This window comes from Haliotis cracherodii, unplaced genomic scaffold, assembly GCF_022045235.1.
Source record: "Haliotis cracherodii isolate W230 unplaced genomic scaffold, xgHalCrac1.p SCAF_14, whole genome shotgun sequence".
NCBI classification, from domain to species: Eukaryota; Metazoa; Mollusca; class Gastropoda; order Lepetellida; family Haliotidae; genus Haliotis; species Haliotis cracherodii.
Window position 1 is genome coordinate 28,346,967 of NW_027266269.1, and position 22,285 is coordinate 28,369,251.

Here is a 22,285-nt window from a genome sequence, read left to right on the forward strand (position 1 = left end):
TACATGTCACTCGTAGGGTTACAGGTTGAAACGAGTTCAATGTCCTTAGTTCTCGTAGAGGACAACCCCCATTCAGCTCATAAAACCCCCTACACCTAACTTATGTTATGACCAAGGTTGGATTCTTAAGAGGAAGACTACTAGGATTGGGCAAATGAGCAAGTAGATCTGAGCCCCACAAACACAACTCAAGCTCAATGATGCAAAAAATATATCGTGTCTCTACCGAGACCTAGGACTGACATGGGCACCACACCACCTCCAAAATGCAAACAGGTCTCTTGTATGAGAAGGAACATGCGGATCTCATCCACTAGTGTTCAGTTTAAAGGAACATACCGTATTTGACGTAATAAGCACCCCGCTCTAATAAGCGCCCATGGCGATAATTGCTAATATATTGGCTGGTGAACAATCCCAATTAGCACCCCTTCCGATTGAACAATTTACACAAGTCTTATTTTTTTCGCGTATAATACGCAATCGTGTGTTATATGCACCCTCAATTATGGGCAATTAAATTCTGGAAAAATATATCTGTCGTACATAAACATTTCAGGCTGTCAGCATAAACCACGAAATTTTTCACCAAAATAATATTCTAATAAGAGCCCCTTCTTTCTAATTTTGAGAGCGCCCTGGGTGCTTATTATGTCGAATACGGTATTAAAAGTTCAGTGCTTCAGATTTCAAAAGATGCTTTAAATAATGCAACATTGTTAATATAAACAAAAACAATCATTACAGTGACCATTTTCAATGTGAGGTGAACGATGTTGGAACTTCAAGTGACATGCAAGAAATCAAACAGCACACAAAATCCTTCAAAACAGTGTCTCAATCTTGTACAAACGAGTGAAGGGACTTCCAAACTGTGTGCTTCAACACTCCACCAACCTCGTCTCCATACAGGTCGGACAGAGAAGCAGCTTCTTCCTCACAGTCCAGCTCATCACGGAATCCCGCAACCAGAGCATCCAGATCCTCGGACATCAGCCTTCCAAACATGCCCAGCACCTTCCCACTGGACAACCCCAGCTCATTCTCCTCCATGACCATCAGGGTTGCCAGGGCAACAAGAGTGCTGGTCCGAACCTTCTGGTCATCGGTCAAGTCCTGACCTGCTGTGAAAGACTGGACAAATACTCGAACCATCTCAAGAAGCTTGTCCTGCTTGTCCACAACTGATGCCTGAGTCATCATCTTCTTGAGGTTCTTCACTGTAATCTGCTGGCTTGGAGGTAAGGATTTGGTGTGCTGACTCTCTAAAATGCTACTGAAGCCTCGGTTTGCCTCCAGTTCGCTCCAAGAACTCTTCGGCGAAAGGTCTTGTGATTTGTCATCCGCTATATCCAATGTGGAGCTACTATTATCAACATCAGTGGCATCAATTCCTGAATCATAATAATTCATATTTTTAACCGACTCATCCTTTTTGTCTTCTGGCGAGTGTCTTCTTTGTACAATGTATGGAAAACCATCAATTAAGATAATCTCACTCTGGTATTGTTGTCTACCCGTGTCAGGATACTGATGGTGATTGGATGGATCTATTTGGTCACTCTCCTCCAATTCTTTGACGGTCGCATCGATGACATCATTTTCATCACTTTTCTTACCCTCATGTTTATTTTCTGAACTATCCCTCTCATTAATGTCAGTGTCTGTATGGTGGTCATGACCAATCAGATTTCTTGAATCCTCGTCAACAATCTTTGCATCGGTAGTTTTTACATTTTGCAAATTTTCGTGATCCAAACTGTCAGTTTTTTTCTCTTCTAAATTTCCTGAGCCTGTTGCATGATGTTGACGGGAACCATCGCAGTCACTCTCCACAACTTTCTTCTCATCTGATACCAGACTTCCCGTCTGTCCATCAATCGTGTCTTCATTCATCATGTCCGTCACGACCTCCTTTGCTCGTACAGAGTGAAGCATCTGGGTTACTGGAGTCACAATGACCTGTACCCCTGTTATAGGCACACCCTTGGATGTCTTCTGGACAACTTCCGACGGAATCCTACAAATTCTCAACTTTGAATCAGACATCTTTTCCAACATATTCCCCAACATATTCTGACCAAAATATTTACTAGATCCAGACGAAGCATTAGGTAGGTTCAGCTTGGGCACTGTCAGACTGTCCTGGTTGTAGAGACTTGGAGCCATGTGCTTACTGTGGAAGGCAGAGTTCACTACAATATCGGGAACCCCCTTCATTCTTTCCGTCTTGTCAGATCCAAGAGTCTGCTCAGAATACATGTGGTCAAAGAGTTCCTCCACCGTACTGAGCTGATGTTTCAGAGAGAGTCCCAGTGGGTGGACCAGCTCCTGCAGGTGATTCTCCAGGCCTACCTGCTTAGTTCTAGGGGCTGGCTCCTTTGTGTCAAGCTTGAGAGGAATCTTTGTTGGGGAAACACGTAATGATCAAAGTTTGCCTTGTACAACATGCATGAAAATCTTGGTTTAACAATGCAGATAGAAAATACAATGCCTTTCTGAAAGTGGTCAGATGTAACAAATGTTATAGCTGGGATTACAATTTCTCAGTAATGTACAAATTCTTGTACTTTTTTGGGTTGAGTCCCATCTGGGATTTGAACCCACACTAGTGTTAACCCAAATATAACATTTGTTACAATGCAGATAGAGATTTTGTGCCAAAGATCATGAACAAGATTCAAGATGGTAACCTAATATGTGGTGACACAATGTTTCGGAGTGAGTGAGTGAGTGAGTATGGTTTTATGCCGCTTTTACCAATATTCCAGCAATATCACAGCGGGGGACATCAGAAATGGGCTTCACACATTGTACCCATGTCGGGAATCGGACCCGGGTCTTCGGCGTGACGAGCGAACACTTTAACCACTAGGCTACCCGACGTCCACAATGTTTCGGAGTATATGCTTACTCCTTCATCATTCATTCACCTGATGAAGGAGTAAGCATCTACTCCGAAACGTTGTGTTCCTCATAATAAAGAAGCTGACATCCATAAATTCTCTTCCTTATGTGTATCACTTCTAAATGCCTTTCAAAGACCTAATATGTGGTGGTTCTAAGTATTGTTTGTAAGTGGTGAGGTCTTGCATACACAAGCTAAATGATTCAATTCATGAGGATTCCTGTTTGTGCATATTTGAACAACTTTATTTACGTTAACCATAACGTTTTAAAACAAAGAGCATTTGGGGAAGCATTTTCCCAATATATGGAGTCCTTGACACAAGCTGATATTTTAGGAGATTTAGATAAAGACAGTATAAATGGTCCTGGGTCACCAATTTGTACACAGAAAAATGAAATTTCTTCACTCATTTCAGTAATACATATTGCATTTCATCTTCATCTCAGAAGGAAAAAACGTGTTGGTATATCAAAGGAAAGGGCAAGTTGTAAGCCATCTAAACATGTCCTACAACTTTCCTACTTTTAACCACTTTCTGAATCTTTAAACTTTGACATTTGTAATATGCTGTACTACCACATCCTCCTTTCCTTCCATCTAAGGGGGCGGTCGGGTAGCCAAGTGGTTAAAGCTTTCGCTCGTCACGCCGAAGACCCGAGTTCGATTCCCGACATGGGTACAATGTGTGAAGACAAATTCTGGTGTCCCCCGCCGTGATATTGCTGGAATATTGCTAAAGGCGGCGTAAAACCATATACTCACTCACACACATACTCTTCCGTCTAAGGCAGCCTATATATGTATAAAGTCTCCTAACAGAAAGATTCGGAAGAATATGTTCAGGTCAGTGGACAACAGTTTGGGCACAGACTGCCGTTGAAAGGAAATGAGAACTCCAAGGCATCAGAACCACAACATATTCTGTAGCACTAATGAAAGTCTGAAAGAGGAAGATCAAAATGACTTTCTGAATCTCCAGAAGGACCAAAGCTCACCTTGTCTGCAGGCTCCACTTCATCGTCCTCAACAGCAGGTGGAGCCGACATGGCTCCCGATGTAGTCATCCTGGAATTCAGCTCCTGGACCTGGTAAACAACACACATATTTAGTGCTTCACTACGTTCTGTGATAGTTTTATTTGGCTGTTGTTTAATGCCGCAGTCAGCAATATTCCAGCTATATGATGGCAGTCTGTAAATATTTGACAAGCGAGTCTTGGCCAGATAATCCAGTGATTGTCTTTGACATGAGTATCTATCTATACGATGAGCTGCATCAACCAAGTCAGCGAACCTGACCATCAGATCCTGTTAATCGCCTCTTACGACAACATGGGATGCTGAAGACCAATTTTGAACTGGATCTTAATGGGTCTGTGCAAGAAGTTACTACAGTAAAACCTGATTAGTCTGGACACTTCACATTCTGGACAATTACTTTGTTTAATGCCAAAACTCAGCAGAATTATGGACCAGACAATCCAGTGATTGATATAGTCAGTTAAACAATCAAGGATATTGGTCACCTATCAAGACAAGCATCCGTTGCTGTGGACTAACTCTGACCTATTGATTGAAATACTAACATTAATTCAAAATGACATTTATCAGTATAACATTAATTCTAAATGACATTTATCAGTATAATATTACCGTATTCGACGTAATAAGCGCCCAGGGCGCTCTCAAAATTAGGAACAGGGGGCTCTTATTAAAATATCATTTTGGTGAAAAAAACAGTGTTGAAAGATAAATTTCGTTGTTTATGCTGACAGCCTGAAATGTTTATGTACAACAGATATATTTTTCCAGAATTAAATTCCCCATAATTAAGGGTGCATATAACACACGAGTGTTTATTATACGCAAATAAATAAGTCTTGTGTACATTGATCAATTGGAAGGGGTGCTAATTGGGATTGTTCACTAGCCAATATATTAGCAAATATCGCCATGGGCGCTTATTAGAGCGGGGCGCTTATTACATCGAATACGGTAATTCAAAATGTCATTTATCAGTATAACATTAATTCAAAATGACATTTATCAGTAAAACATTAGTTCCAAATGACATTTATCAGTATAACATTAATTCCAAATGACATTTATCAGTATAACATTAATTCAAAATGACATTTATCAGTATAACATTAATTCCAAATGACATTTATCAGTATAACATAAATTCAAAATGACATTTATCAGTACCAATCAACTGTTAATACAGAAATTTGAATATTGATAACTGAGAGAATGCAATATGTTGTGAATGATTGTATGTTGCAACTTTACAAACTAAAATGAATAAGGAAATATTAAGATGGTAGCAGTTGAATAATGGACTGCGGCATCACACATGTAATGGAAAGACATTCAGAGGTTAGATTAAATTGTGCATGTATGACACATATCATTGAAACAGTCACTGGTCGTGTGTGCATTCACTCAAACATAACAGTGTTGCTCATTATAAAACTTGGTGAATTATTGGTGCTTGTTCAACAAGACAGATATCCACACTCCAAGGTCAAATTCACATCAATGACAACTCATGGTAACCTTTTCTGGTGCAGCAAATTCAAGTGAGATACTATCAGGATCAATGAGAGTTGCTTCCTCTTGGCCTCCCTGAGTAATCTCCCCTTCATCAAGGCCATCCGAACTGATCACTTCTTTCTGATATTCAGCCACTGTGTCGTCATGCCAATCAGGCACTGTGGAATATCCCTCATCCTGTGTGATTTCTGACACACCATCGGCATGAGTTATTCCCCTTTCGGAGAGCAAAAATGCAGTTGTCTCCCTTTGTACATCTTTCACAGGATCTACAAGAGTTTCTCCCGGAGTCAACACCTGAATAACTGCATTGTGAGGGGTCAGTAACTTTGTAATGATTCCACCATGCGTTATTTCTTGATGTACAACAGCTGTCCGAACGTGACTGTCAGGAGCCCTGTTCTCAACATTGATTTTACCAAGGAGTGTATGGTCACCAGGCTGAGTGACCCTGTCTCCATAGGGCCTCTTCACCTGTAACACTGAGTCCATGGAGCTGACCACACTGGACTTTCTGGACTCTGATGTCACTGGTTCGCCTTGCTGATGCAGCACAAAGGTTCATTTCTTGTTTTAACATGGGATTCTTTGACAACTGATGATTTGATTTTTGATAAATGGAGCTCTCTCCAATTTTACACCAGTCCCCGGTACACTCCCACTTTTATTCCCTGCAGCCCTGAATAGAGCTCTCTTACTTTACATAGCATCCCACTAATATTGCTCTCATTTTACACCCCTAGCTGCTGCATGAATAAAACTCTCCAACTTTACATGCCTGCTACCTGAATGGAATGGTCTCTCACACTATACACCATCTGCCAATCTTCTCCAACTGTACACACCTTCTATCTGTCTAGAGCTCCTTCCAACAGTTCACCCTTGCTGCCTGACTGAAGAGCACTCTCCCCTGCTACCTGATTGGTGATTGAGTACTCTTCCTTGCTGCCTTACAGACAATAGAGTACTTTTCCTGCTACCTGATTGATGATAGAGTACTTTCCCTGCTACCTGATTGGTGATTGAGTACTCTTCCTTGCTGCCTTACAGACAATAGAGTACTTTCCCTGCTACCTGATTGGTGATTGAGTACTCTCCCCTGCTGCCTTACAGACAATAGAGTACTTTCCCTGCTACCTGATTGGTGATTGAGTACTCTCCCCTGCTGCCTTACAGACAATAGAGTACTCTCCTGTGATGCCTTACTGATGATAGAGTACTTTCCCCCATAACCTTATTGACAACAGAGTTCTCTCCCCTGCTGCCTGGCTGACTACAGAGTACTCTCCCCTGCTGCCTTACTGATGATAGAGTACTCTCCCCTGATACCTGACTGACCAAGCTCCTCACAGCGATAGTACGTTCCCGGAGCTCTCTATACTATCGCTGCCACCAGTCAAAACTCCCAACTGTGAATAGGTGGCCACAACCATGCTTGGAGTTGAACTCGCAACCGAATGACCGTTATGTTTACAAAACAAGTGACGACTGTTGTGACGCCGAATACACTTATCGCTGCTAAATTACTTTCTTCGTTTGTCAATTTGAATTTCTGTTTCATTAAAACTATCGTGTTATTGATATAGTAAGAATGTAAGGGAAAAGTTGGTTTATTTTCCGTTAGTCTGCAATCTCGAACCAATCTGATCATCAAAACAACAAAGTAAATTCATCTGGAAAACCTGGTCAGTCGTAAACCTTTTCAAATTGAAATATGATGGCATTCCCAAAGACATAAACAAAAGTATAAACGTTACTACATATGGGGTTGGAGGGCAAATTTCAAGATTCTTGAAATGGCCGCGCCCACACTGGTGGCAGCGATGTTACCGAGAGTGTAACGAAGGTGTCACGCGCTGGGAAGGAGCTTGCTGACTGACAATTGAGTACTCTCCCCTGCTGTCTTACTGAAGATAGAGATTAAGCTCCCCTGCTGCCTTACTGACGATAGAGTATTCTCCCCTGATACTCGATTGATGATTGAGTACTCTCCCCTGCTGCTTTACAGATAACAGAGTACTCTCCCCTGCTGCCATGCTGAAAATTGAGTACTCTCAACTGATACCTGACTGATGATAGAGTAATCTCCCCTACTGCCTTACGGACAATAGAGTACTCTCCCCTGATACATGACTGACAACAGAGTGCTCTCCCTTACCTTAGCATCATCAGTCTGTTGTAGAAGTGTCCTCAGATCATGTTCTGTGTCCTCAGACCTGGCGGGCTGGGCTGCCATCGCTCCATCTGTTGTTGACTCCCCCTGTTGCTTGGCAGCAGTTGCCTTGGCTTCCATAGCAACGGTGTCAGTCTTTCCCAGGATTCCCTGTCTCTTTGACTCTTCATCAAGCTCCTGAAATGATTTTTTTAATGTGCTCAGTAACTTATTGCTCAGTAACCGCCATGTGCTGCGAGACAGAAAAAACCCTCTTAAATGTGTACCCCTCCCATCAACCTCTAAAGCCCACCTTAAAGGTGTACCCCTCCCATCCAGCTCTACCACCCATCTTAAAGGTGTACCTCCGCCATCCATCTCGACTACCCATCTTAAAGGTGTAACTCATCCTCAAAGACAAACGTCTTGCTACAATGTAATATTGGTGGCAGGGAATTTTTTTTTTTTTCAACAGTCTAAAGCATAAATATTTTTTTCAAGAATTTTCTATCTTTTTGTTTGAGAAATCACCCCCCAACCCCCAAAATATCAAACGGTCGGTCCCTGAGGTCTCTTTGTGGTACAAGGCCCTGATCTGGAACCGATCTGTTTTCCAATTTATATAGCACAAATGTTTATTATACCATGAACTCCCTAAACAAGCTGGTGTTCCTATTTCCTTTCTCACCAGCTTCTCTTGCTCATTGATGAAATCCTCCAGTTGTGTCATAGCTGCATCTGCTTCCTTCTCGGCCTCCGTCTGGAGCTTGTGAGCCTGCGACACCTGCTCGAACAGCAACTTCCTCTCCTGGAAATTAAACATTGCACGATCCACATCACAGAGTGTGGGAGGAAAGCCCGAAGTGATGCAGGTCTTAGACGTTTGACACTTTGGTGAAACCTACAAGCATGGGTATGGTGCTGACAAACCTAGAAACATAATCGGGGCGAACCGGGATTCGAACCCACAATCATAGGTTTCTGGCGTGCCCAAGGGAAGCAACTCTGCACAGCGAATCACGGTGCCTTAGACGACTGGGACACCCGTGCCCCCAAATGGTCATATGATCCATGTCTCAAGCTCACAAGAGTCAAATACATGTGACTTCCTAAATGGTCATGGAGGTTGGGTAGCCTAGTGGTTAAAGTGTTCGCTTGTCGCGCTGAAGACCCGGTTTCGATTCCCCACAAGGGTACAATGTGTGAAGCCCATTTCTGGTGTCCTCTACCGCAATATTGCTTGATTATTACTAAAAGCGGCATAAAACCATACTCACTCTTAAATGGTCACATGAACCATGCCTCAAGCTCACAACAGTCGAATACATATGACTTCCTGTTCAGATAGCAATAAGTAAGATGTAGTGCTTCTGTGCACTATTTACTACTCATGCTCATGTGTGTGTTGTCTGTGTTATACCATTGATGTTATGAAACTCAAAATGACCTTGGTTCCATATAGAGGCCAAAATCTGTAGCAAATGTCAAAATGGAACATAAAATTTTTAAAAATCATTTTAATATCATAATAACTAATGCTATGGCTGAGCTGAGGACTTGTATTGATAACAGGACCAATAAACAGGAAGAGACTTTAATGCTTTGGTTACATACTTTCATTGAAAGCAACATAAAAACAGAGTTAAAATACCTCTGAATTTAAGAAAATAAACAAAATGACTATATTTTCCAATTTGCCATGCAACACAAACAAACAAACCAAAACAAAACAAAGACTCACGGCCTCCCACTTGGCCTTGTGTTCCTGGAACTGGGCCTTCAGTGTGCTGACCTTCCTCTGGGTCTTGGCCTGGGTCAGCTGCAGCTGTTCCTCCAGCTCCGCCACACGCCGCTGACACTGTGAGGAGTTCAAGCCACACAGTTAGTTTTTTGGTTTCGTTTGTTGTTTAACGCCACACTCAGCAATATTCCAGCTACATGACGGCGGTCTGTAAATAATCGAGTCTGGACCAGACAATCCAGTGATTAATATAATGAGCATCTGGGATCGATGACATGCATCAACCAAGTCAGCGAGCCTGACCACCCGATCCCGTTAGTCGCCTTTTACGACAAGCATAGTCGCCTTTTACGGCAAGCATGGGTTGCTGAAGACCTGTTCTACCCCGGATCTTTACGGGTCCACACAGTTAGTGTTCATGGAATACAGGACTCTTATGGTATATCTTGACGTTCCCTGATTTCGAACAGTTAAGATGGCATTGCCTATATTTCGAGGTATGAGTGAATCAAAACTCAAATTCTGCTTCATACTAGTAGGTGATGTTTTCAACATAGAATTCAGCTACATTCCGAAAGAAAACAAATCCTTGATAAAAGACGTGACCTCCATTACCTTGTCTATAAACCTGTGCTGCACTCGAGTGACGTCACCTATTTCCGAACACCTTTCGTACTCTAGCAAGGTTTCCATGAATGAACAGACATGTTTTTCTCAACATAATACTTGCAGGTCCGCATTAAAACTCAAAAAGTAATTGAAAGTTTGAAACCTATTCACAAAATATGAATATTTGTCAAATTATAGTGTTCACACTATGTTACTCTTCCTTATATCATGACATGGGCACCCAAATTCTGAATGATGACGGAATATTTTGAAAAGAAGATGCAATATTTTGCATCTTTTAAAACCCTGAGCGCATTATTTATAAATTTCCATGAAGCACACATGTAATTTTCCCTTGCTCTTGTTTCGGAAGTTCAAAAACTCTGAGAAACACACCAGCGCTGGCTATTACACATACAAGCTTCGTCCTTGTTGATGTTGTGAATCTCATGTTCAAATCTATGTACATGTACTTCCCATGCTCATAGGATATGGACCCGTGAAGATCCATGTTAGAGTAGGTCTGGGCAGCCTACGACTATGCATGTTGTAAGAGGCGACATGTCATCGTGTCCCAACTGCGAAGATCAATGCTTATATCACTCACTGCATTGTCTGGTCCAGACTCAATTACCGTATTCGACGTAATAAGCACCCAGGGCGCTCTCAAAATTAGGAATAGGGGGCTCTTATTAAAATATTATTTTGGTGAGTTGAAAGGGTGCATATAACACACGAGTGTGTATTATACGCGAATAAATAAGTCTTGTGTATATTGATCAATTGGAAGGGGTGCTAATTGGGATTGTTCACTAGCCAATATACAGTGTATTAGCAAATATCGCCATGGGCGCTTATTAGAGCGGGGGCGCTTATTAGAGAGGGGGTGCTTATTACGTCGAATACGGTAATTCAAAATGTCATTTATCAGGATAACATTACTTCCAAATGACATTTATCAGTATATTACTTTGGTGAAAAAAAGAGTTGAAAGATGAATTTCATGGTTTATGCTGACAGCCTGAAATTTACATACTGCCATCATATAGCTGGAATATTGCTGAGTGCGACGTTAAACAACAAACAAACAAACAATCTTAGGATATGAGCTGGTCATTGCTGGACTTTGTCAATACAAGTTCTAGCCATCCTCTGTTGTCATTGTGTGACCGATTAAACAAGACAGGTTAACATGAATCAACTCATTTCAGTGTTCTCAACTTGATACGAATGTTGGAGAATACCCACCAGCTTCCTGTACTGTGTGAACCTCCCAGACACCTGGTCACTGGGCACTGCAGCCTGCAACACACCAGTAGAGGGAGTCAGTGAGGGAAGGAAGGAAATGGTGAGTGGGGAGGGATGGAAAGAGTGAGTAAGGGAGAGAGGGATGGAAGGAATGAAAGAGTGAGTGAGTGAGGGAGAGAGAGATGGAAGGAAAGAGAGAATGAGAGAGGGAGGGAGAGAGAGATGGAAGGAAGTAATGAGTGAGTGAGTGAGGGAGGGAGAGAGTAGAGAGGGAGTGATGAAAGAATGAGTGAGGCAGGGAGAGAGAGATGGAAGGAAGGAAGTAATGAGTGAGTGAGTGAGGGAGGGAGAGAGTAGAGAGGGAGTGATGAAAGAATGAGTGAGGCAGGGAGAGAGAGATGGAAGGAAGGAAGTAATGAGTGAGTGAGAGAGGGAGGGAGAGAGTAGAGAGGGAGTGATGAAAGAATGAGTGAGGCAGGGAGAGAGAGATGGAAGGAAGGAAGTAATGAGTGAGTGAGTGAGGGAGGGAGAGAGTAGAGAGGGAGTGATGAAAGAATGAGTGAGGCAGGGAGAGAGAGATGGAAGGAAGTAATGAGTGAGTGAGTGAGGGAGGGAGAGAGTAGAGAGGGAGTGATGAAAGAATGAGTGAGGCAGGGAGAGAGAGATGGAAGGAAGGAAGTAATGAGTGAGTGAGAGAGGGAGGGAGAGAGTAGAGAGGGAGTGATGAAAGAATGAGTGAGGAGTGAAGGAAGGAAAGAGTGAGTGAGTGAGGGAGGGAGAGAGGGATGGAAGGAAAGAGTGAGTGAGTGAGTGAGTGAGGGAGGGAGAGAGGGATGGAAGGAAAGAGTGAGTGAGTGAGTGAGTGAGGGAGGGAGAGAGGGATGGAAGGAAAGAGTGAGTGAGTGAGTGAGTGAGTGAGTGAGGGAGGGAGAGAGGGATGGAAAGAGTGAGTGAGTGAGGGAGGGAGAGAGGGATGGAAGGAAGGAAGTAATGAGTGAGTGAGAGAGGGAGGGAAAGAGTAGAGAGGGAGTGATGAAAGAATGAGTGAGGAGTGAGGGAAGGAAAGAGTGAGTGAGTGAGGGAGGGAGAGAGGGAGGGATGAAAGATTGAGTGGGGAGGGAGGGAAGGCTGGAAGGAAAGAGTGAGTGAGTGAGAGAGGGAGGGAGAGAGTAGAGAGGGAGTGATGAAAGAATGAGTGAGGCAGGGAGAGAGAGATGGAAGGAAGGAAGTAATGAGTGAGTGAGAGAGGGAGGGAAAGAGTAGAGAGGGAGTGATGAAAGAATGAGTGAGGCAGGGAGAGAGAGATGGAAGGAAGGAAGTAATGAGTGAGTGAGTGAGGGAGGGAGAGAGTAGAGAGGGAGTGATGAAAGAATGAGTGAGGCAGGGAGAGAGAGATGGAAGGAAGGAAGTAATGAGTGAGTGAGTGAGGGAGGGAGAGAGTAGAGAGGGAGTGATGAAAGAATGAGTGAGGCAGGGAGAGAGGGATGGAAGGAAGGAAGTAATGAGTGAGTGAGAGAGGGAGGGAAAGAGTAGAGAGGGAGGGATGAAAGATTGAGCGGGGAGGGAGGGAAGGATGGAAGGAAAGAGTTAGTGAGGAGGGTGGAGGGAGGGAGTGGTAGTGAGGGGCTGGAGGGTGACAGCTTTAAAGTTAAGCATGAGCAAGGCGTCAGGAGGTGCCATGCCTATGAATGATCCTTATTTACAGGGTGTGATGACACAGCATCAATCAGGTCACAGATGGAATCCTCAAGCCTTAGGCTGATTGTATGAACATCAGTCAATATATACTGGGTGAGATGGCAACATGAAAACTCAAGTACAATATCACTGTACCAACAGTGTCTAATTTTTATTAACAGGCTCCATACTAGCTTGAAAAAGCCTTGAATTGTAAGGTCCCTCTTGAAAAGCCTTGATTTGTCAAGTCTACTTTATCAGCCTTGAAAATCACCAAAATAGCTTGAAAAGCCTTGAATTTGTACAAAATGATATATACTTGTTAATCAGAGTATTAAAACACATAAAAAATATGTACCAAAAGATGTTTAAAAGAGATTTATCATGGTGATAGATGTGTATGCCAAAGACCATGAAGAATTCATGACAGATATAATATATTCTTTTGTTGGGTGAAAAATAAATCTTGTTGAAAAATGTGTGATGTTAACACTCCTTTTTAGGTCTTACGACTAATACATAGTCTGCTGGATTTAATCAAAATATTGACAGACCAAGGCTAATAACCCAACTTAAAAAGCCTTGAAAATGACAGCTGGCCTTGAAAAGTCCTTGAATATCTGTTTGAACCTTGACCAAGTTTCTCAGTGTCAACAAGCGTCACATACCCATGATGCATCATCAGACAGGTCGAATGCGTTGTCATACTCTGCAGCATCTGTCTCCCGAACTGGTGCCAGGCCTGTCTTGGATCGTCTCCCCTTAGCTACAGTTTTCTCCACACTGGCCGTGGAAGGGTTGCCTCCTTCGTCCTGCACGGCAGCCTCTGCGTACTCCTTGGCATCTACAACATTGGGAACATGGTCAGTCAAAACCTGAATCTGCAGACAACAGAATGAGAAAAGCAAAAGAAACTGATATTGAACACTTTTACTCTCAAAAACAAAATGGCTGCCTGGTTAAAGATCTAGAAACTCTTCATTCCACAGAATACAAAGTCTGCTAAGAAGCTGCCTGGTTGAACAGGAAAATACACTGAAAATACAACAGATTATCAGAATAAACTGGATCACAGCCCAGAGTCACATAAAAACATTTAGCTACAACAAGATGATTAATAAGATATACTGTGAATATTCACACCCCATTCTTTCATATTACTATAGTTAATCTGTCATGATGTGCTCTTTAACTTCTTTAGAGTATTAAATATAAAACTTGATATTTTGGGGTTTCAAATCTCATTTAACACTTTAGATTTGATCACATATTTATGAATGTTCTTTTCTGTTCATTCCCATAGGGGAATTAAATCGATACATAAAAAGACTAATCTGAAACTTTCTGCCTCTCTGCCTTGTCTAGGCACAGTCTTTTCATTTTAGAACTACTTTTGTTGTTTGTTCAATCTTTTCTATTCCTTTTCTATGTCCATGTTTAGTTGCACCAACAGCAAATCAAATGGTACAATAAAAAAAAAGAAGTTCTGACTTCACAAAACTGCAAGGATTAGCTGATAATGACGTCCACCTGTCGTCCGCCGATAATGTGTTAGTAAAACATAAGACTGGACTACAAACTGATTCCAACTATAACTGATGTTATTACTCTGAATCTAACCTGATAAACTGAAACAAATAACAAGGGTACATATTTTAAAACCAAACAATCACAGCTTTATAAACATGAATCAATCCATGAAGTTATTAACTAAATATGAAATTAATAATGATTCTAAATCAAATTATCAATTTTTTCTAGTTTTTTGTGTCTATGTTTTCTAAATTAGTATATGTTGATGAAAAAGAAGTTCTATACTATTTTGGGGCGGGTTAACCACGTGGTAAAGGATTGGCTCCTTCAGCCAAAGACCTAGGTTTGTTCCCCACATGGATACAATTTAACATTTTTAAAGATTTTGCAAACTACTTTTTTAGTCGCAAATACAAGGGGTGGTGAGCCGTCCCTGTGTGTTAGGTAGGGAGAATTTACATTTCAAGGTTTTACCTTTGTAATGAAATAATTTAATTTTCCGGGAGAAAACTACACAAAACGTATATAATAAATAGGATATTTCTTGTGGCTCATGAAACATCATGTTTCTCTCATCTCGTGACAGGGGAAAAGGAGATATATATTCTCTATAAAGTCTGACCACTTAATCTATTAGTCAGTTCTTTCGCCATACATAGGTTGCTGCAGATCTATTCTAAATACTACCGGGTACCCATCCCAAGATCAGTATACTGCTCAAGTAAATTAATATTACATGCCTTATTCTGATTGTAAAATATTACATGTGTATATATTTTGGTAAAATTTATGAAACTGTAAAATATTGTCTTTAAAAAAAATACATAATGGTTTATTAGGATAAAAAATTATATGACACTGTTAAATGTAAAAAACAATGCATAAAAAATACTTCAATTGTTCAGTAAAACATCCATAAAATCATGCAAACGAGATTTCTAAAAAAGATCTGAACGATACTGTACATCAACCACGTCACAAATGAGAACACATGACACGTTATGTAAGAAACCAAGTTAATGTAGGTTAGTACACACTGTCCCTCTACGTGTTGACCCGATTACCTGCTGGTGTGTATTGTGTGATATCGACTATTTCATCGTCAACATCGTCTTTGTGATCTGCGAACAATGAGCCATTTATGTTGATTCTCAAGCCTGTTATTTCTATGACAAAACTCAAGGTGGTGCATAGACATTTTAAGAAAATAATAGTGCCACAGCACTGTAAGTCGTAAGAGTGGACTAACGGGGTCGGGTGATCAGGCTCGCTGACTTGGTTTGATGCATGTCATCATATCCCAATTGCGTTGATCGATGTTCATGATGTCAATCACTGGATTGTCAGGTCCAGCCTGGATTATTTACAGACTGTGGTCATTTTGCTGGAATATTGCTGAGTGCAGCATTAAACAACAAACAAACAAACAGATAATCCCAACAAAAAGTGCCATGACATAAGCTCACTTGAATTTCTGTCAGGTGAGTTACAAATCGGCATAGTTCTTATAATAAATCCAGTGGCCTGTTAAAAATATTTTAAAAAATTGGATGTTTTTAACATGGGAAATATCAACTGGGTTTTAGTCAATCAGCATTTAATTGGTAACAGTCTCATTAAAATCAGATCTATAACTCTGATCAGATACCTTCAAAGGAGGTTGCGTTAGCTGAACTTTCTACTCAGGTATTCGGGGTCGAGCCTTGGTTACCTGCCACTGGAATATTGCTAAAAGTGTGTGAAGCCCATTTCTGGTGTCCCCCGCCATGATATTGCTGGAATATTGCTAAAAGCGGCGTAAAACCACACTTACTCACATACTCACTCTAAAGTCTCGGTATACCTGTCAGGCAAGATATCCGATTTCTGTATCTTCAAAATGAAATCAATTGGGGAAATCTGAATGCTGTTATATTGCTGTAAATATTGTTTGTATACATCCAGTCGTTTGTGAATGCCATGGCATCAACACACACAAGGATGTTTTGTGGCAGTTTCCTTTGCCAGAAATCGAAATTTTCTAATCGAGGCAGTAAATAAATGAAGCCAGATTGTTTTGAACCTGAGCTCTACTTAGCACAAGAACCCATGCAGACTTCATTTTGATGAGTGATCAAAGTTCACTCAAGCTTCATCTGACCTGTCCCCAGATCTTGGTGTATCCTATCGGGAGTTTATTATCTGTCTTTTAGTAAGATTAGGCAAGTACCATTGTAATGGGACACTGTACGTAGTGCACACTTATTTGTATTTTGTGTACAATTTTTGTAATCCTTGAATTAATGAATTATGATTGCAACTGTTCTTCATGTTGGAATTTGTAAATCCAGTTGAAGTACTTAAGGTGTTTGAGCATCACTGCTGTTTTCGGCTAGGACTGAACTCAATATGCCGGTAATTTGGTTTGGTTTGGTTTGGTTTGTTGTTTTACGCCGCAGTGAGTGATGTCATGAGCATCGTTCCACGCAATTGGGATACGACGACATGCTTCAACCAAGTCAGCGAGCCTGACCACCCGATCCCGTTAGTCGCCTCTTACAACAAGCATAGTCGCCTTTTACAGCAAGCATGGGTTGATGAAGACCTATTCTACCCCGCTGGTAAAAACGAGAGCCACCTACCGTCGGCCTTGATGCTTGCCCTGCTGCCGGGCTTCGACTGAAATATGAATAACAAGCTGTCAAAAGCTGTAAACATACATAACCATCTTCAGCGTTAGTAATTGGTACTAGTCCTATTGTCCTCGCCAAACTGCCCCATACTTAAGGTATCATAAGGACTAGTAGAAATTTGGCCTTCTTAAGGGTTTGCTATATGTTATCATTATAAGGACCAGTGGACGAAAACTATTCGTTTCTATTGCTGATCTTGCAGCTGAACATGTTCAGTGACTTGGGTTACAAACATTCCGATCTTTACTTTGGGCTACAAACACTACCATCTTTACTTGGGTTACAAACATTCCCATCTTTACTTGGGTTACAAACATTCCCATCTTTACTTGGGTTACAAACATTCCCATCTTTACTTGGGTTACAAACATTCCCATCTTTACTTGGGTTACAAACATTCCCATCTTTACTTGGGTTACAAACATTCCCATCTTTACTTGGGTTACAAACATTCTGATCTTTACTTGGGTTACAAATATTCCGATCTTTACTTGGGTTACAAACATTCCGATCTTTACTTGGGTTACAAACATTGCGATCTTTACTTGGGTTACAAACATTCTGATCTTTACTTGGGCTACAAACATTGCGATCTTTACTTGGGTTACAAATATTCCGATCTTTACTTGGGCTACAAACAATCCGATCTTTACTTGGGCTACAAACATTGCGATCTTTACTTGGGCTACAAACATTCTGATCTTTACTTGGGTTACAAACATTCCGATCTTTACTTGGGTTACAAACATTCCGATCTTTACTTGGGCTACAAACATTGCGATCTTTACTTGGGTTACAAATATTCTGATCTTTACTTGGGTTACAAACATTCTGATCTTTACTTGGGTTACAAACATTCTGATTTTTTCTTGGGTTACAAACATTCCGATCTTTGCATGGGCTACAAACATTCCGATCTTTACATGGGCTACAAACATTCCGATCTTTACTTGAGTTACAAACATTCCGATCTTTACCCCAACCCATAAACATTGGTATGGTGCTGACAGACCATGGGACAAAACTTAGGATTCGAACACAGGACCAGTGTCATGCATGTCTAGGGGAGGCAACTCTGCACACACCACTGTGCCACCTATGTCCCCTGTAAGATCCCAGGGTATGTGCTTACTGTGCATGTGGAACATTGACATTCAAGAAGGAAATGATATTCCCAGACAAATCCTCCACCCACCTCCGACTTGGATCCCCGACTGGGCGATTTCCCAGACTTTTTGCTGGCGACACTGCCCTGCCGGCTTGCCTTGGAACGTGTCTCCTGGAAAATTAACAACACATTTAAAAACTAAAGTCATCAGGCTTATAGCTCAGTTAAGGGAATTGAGATTAGTCCAGTTTCTAGCACTGATTATCATGTCTGAAAATGTCAGCATTTGTACCATAGACTACAGACTTAGGGGTCCCTGGATTCAAACACTAAAGACATCAAGAACTCCATGTCACCTTTGACTTCGAGGACTTAACAAAAAGACATCAACACTTACCTTTAGTCTCATAATAAAATAATAAAAAAATTAAAAACAATATTCAACTAAAACACTGAAATATGATGCAGCTGTCATATTGAGTCAGTGATGGTAATCCGGTTTTAGAGTGTGGCACATTTGTAGTATTCCTTCCACACCTGCCTACACATTCCTGCCTAGATTCCCTTTCAAATTCTCATAAACACAAAATAATCCTGCACAAAACAAGTGATGTTTTCACAAATAACGCCTTCTTTAGCCTTCCTACGCTAACTCATCACGCAGTCAGTTCAAGAACACTGTCAGATACACAATCAAGGCTAACAATTACCTGCTGCTTTTACGATGTCACAGCTGCCATTTCTCCCAAGCCCAAATACAAATATCAGGAAGTGTGATTTATTTTCCAGAATTAGACAGCATTAGATGTTCCTAGGCACCGGACAAGTACATGCGTGTGTTCTGAGTCCGATATGAGCACCAGGTCTCGTATCACCATGACGACATATTCTTACGACATGAACTTGTTTTTCATTCTCTGACAATAAATGTCACGAAGCGAACTTTTACTGTAACCGATTTACTGATAAATGAATGAAAAAAAATGGGTTAATTATTGAATAAACAATTTTATGACCTACCTATTGTTTCCTCTTGTACTGCAATGATTGCTATTCCACTTCACCACACAATACTAATCTTACAAAATACTGGACAAAATTGACGGAAAATAATTAATTTAATTTTAACCGAAAATGCTATAAAAGGAAACATTAATTGTTCTGTATAAATACAATTTTTTTGTTTTATTGTTGTTTTACTCCGCACTCAGCAATATTCCAGCTATGTGACGGCGGTCTGTAAATAATCAGACAATCAAGTGATTGACATCATGAGCATCGATCCACGCAATTGGGATCGATGACATGCATCAACCAAGTCAGCGAGCCTGACCACCCGATCCTGTTAGTCGCCTTTTACAACAAGCATAGTCGCCTTTTACGGCAAGCGTGGGTTGCTGCAGACCTATTCTACCCCAGAATCTTCACGGGGAAGACAAGCATGGGTTGCTGAAGACCTATTCTACTTCGGAATCTTCACGGGTCCTGACACCTGATACATTAACTTGCCTCTTACGAACAGCAGGGGTTGAAAGGGACCAATTCTAACCCTGAATTCCCACAGGTGTAATATGTATAATACATCTGTGAACGTTGGGTTCAAACTTGCAAACAATAACAGGGATTTATCTAGGATTCTTAAATAACTGTGCCTGACAGTCAAATTGAGAAAAATCATTATTTTGTTCAAAATTGGGATTTTTTTAAAGTTATTTTCTTAAATTTAGAAATATTTTGACATTGCATTTAATGCAATAATATCAAATGAAGCATTGTTCCTAGATATTGGTTGTGTACAAAGCCATAAACTTAGTCGTTAGTGATATATATTAATATTTATTAATAATTATTGACATGAAAGGGAATTATTTAGTTACAAATTGGGAATTTAAAAGGCATTTGCTGCAGATTTGGGGCCAAATATTGGGCTCTAGGCAGGTCCCTGCAGCAAATCCTGACAAACTAAGGGAAGCAACTCTTCTTTATATCTGCGAGTCCTAGGGACTCAGCAACATATTTTGGGGTCCCAGATATTAAAATTGCGTTTCCAGGTGACCACTATATATACCCACAGCAAATAAAATAAGTATGTGCGATGTCTTATGCTTGTTATAGACAGGCATTTCCCTTCTTAAATCAAAACTTGATTAAAGAAACTCTGCCATAGATGGTCCCAGTACTGACTGAATAAACATTTCTTATTGAGTGAGTGAGTGAGTGAGTGAGTGAGTGAGTGAGTTGGGTTTAACGCCGCTTTTAACAGTATTCCAGTTATATCACGGCGTGTCAGCTTAATGTGGGAGGAAAGCCTGAAGTGATGCAGGTCTCAGACGTTTACCACTTCGGTGAAACCTACGAGCATGGGTATGGTGCTGACAAACCTAGAAACATAATCGGGGCGAACCGGGATTCAACATTTCTTATTGTTATTGATTGCCAGCTGTTAATGTGAGTGTCAGAAACTCTCTAATGGGACAGTCACTTTGGCGCTATTTTGGCTGTAATTTCCTTGCATGTTTTCTTGCTTTCCTTGTTGCCAGTTAGCACCTGACAGCCAGGACAATCACAGCTATAACCAAGGAATTAATCTATAATCGATGGTCTGGCAGCGCAAATGGTATTATGGTGCCTAAGAGGGCCCAGCAGTGCTAATGGCCAATTGTGTTCTCATTACTACATACACGGTGGAGAGAAAGGGCAGTCATTAACATATGGTCACTTGTGTCAAAACTGGATGCTTATAGCTGGGACAAGCAATGCTGTGACAGTTATATTTCTTTTCCTTGTTGGTTGTCTTAAGCATGTACAAGGTAGCGAGAAAGGGCGGCCATAGTGACTGGTGTCAAAACTGGCGACTTATAGCTGGGACAAGCAATGCTGTGACAGTTATATTCTTTTTCCTGTTGGCTGTCTTTAGTATGTACAAAGTAGCGACAAAGGGCGGCCATAGTGACTTGTGGCAAAACTAGCAGCTTATAGCTGGGACAAGCAATGCTGTGACAGTTATATTTCTTTTCCTTGTTGGTTGTCTATTGTTCGTAAAAGGTAGCGAGGAAGGGCGGCCATGGTGACATGTCAAAACTGGCAGCTTATAGCTGGGACAAGCAATGCTGTGACAGTTATATTCTTTTTCCTGTTGGCTGTCTTTTGTACGTACAAGGTAGCGAGAAAGGGTGGCCATGCTGAGTTGTGTCAAAACTGGCTCCTTATAACTGGGACAAGCAATGCTGTGTCAATTACAGTGTTTTTTGTCATTATTACAGAGTACAGAGTGTGAGGGGAAATGGGGTTTAATGTTGCGTCCAAGATCATTGCACTTAAATAGCGAGGTGTGTGTGTGTGGCTGCTTGTACTAGTCCGGACTGATGCCGATTTATAGTGCTAGCCCATTGAGACACAATGCCACAGTTTAACATGAATACCCCACTTAGACACAGTAAACTGACTGAGCCGACCAGTCCCTGTTTTAGCCCCTAATGCTGAGCGCCAGGCAGGGTAACAACAAGCACCATCTTTTAACATCTTTGGGTAAGTCGCGGTCAGGGATCGAACCCATGACCTTCCCCTTGGGTGGATGTTCTACCCCTAGACCACAGAGGTGGTCACCGAATATAGAGTAAGAGTAGACAATGACAAGTTATTCATATGTCTAAGAGGAATGATGATTATGCTTATAGCTGGGCTGTGCAATGCCATGACAGTTAGAGTGTTTTGATATGGACTGTCATTGTTACACACAAGAGTACTGAAAAAGGTACACAAAGGCAGTTATTTAAGTTGATATAGAATGATGATGCTTATAGCTGAGATGAGCAATGCTCTGACGGTCATATTTGGTAGTGACTGGCGGCTTATAGCTGGGATGTGCAATGCCATGACAGTTAGAGTGTTTTAATATGGACTGTCATTGTTACACACAAGAGTACTGAAAAAGGTACACAAAGGCAGTTATTTAAGTTGATATAGAATGATGATGCTTATAGCTGGGATGAGCAATGCTCTGACAGTCATATTTGGTAGTGACTGGTGGCTTATAGCTGGGATGTGCAATGCAGTGACAATTACTGTGTTTTATGTAG

General features: G+C 41.2%; 1 protein-coding gene across 1 annotated transcript in view; it reads right to left on the bottom strand.

The window, feature by feature from the left end:
* Positions 1-22,285, bottom strand: part of LOC139461159 (putative leucine-rich repeat-containing protein DDB_G0290503) — a 123,797-nt gene that overhangs the window by 26,149 nt on the left and 75,363 nt on the right. Inside the window, exons 15-24 of the mRNA XM_071242722.1 lie at positions 18,294-18,377; positions 17,048-17,084; positions 15,491-15,547; positions 13,562-13,737; positions 11,217-11,270; positions 9,360-9,476; positions 8,307-8,426; positions 7,625-7,816; positions 3,907-3,996; positions 898-2,403 (exon numbers count right to left, since the gene is read on the bottom strand). Coding sequence (XP_071098823.1) covers positions 898-2,403; positions 3,907-3,996; positions 7,625-7,816; positions 8,307-8,426; positions 9,360-9,476; positions 11,217-11,270; positions 13,562-13,737; positions 15,491-15,547; positions 17,048-17,084; positions 18,294-18,377 — 2,433 coding nt within the window. The remainder of the gene's footprint in view (positions 1-897; positions 2,404-3,906; positions 3,997-7,624; positions 7,817-8,306; positions 8,427-9,359; positions 9,477-11,216; positions 11,271-13,561; positions 13,738-15,490; positions 15,548-17,047; positions 17,085-18,293; positions 18,378-22,285) is intronic.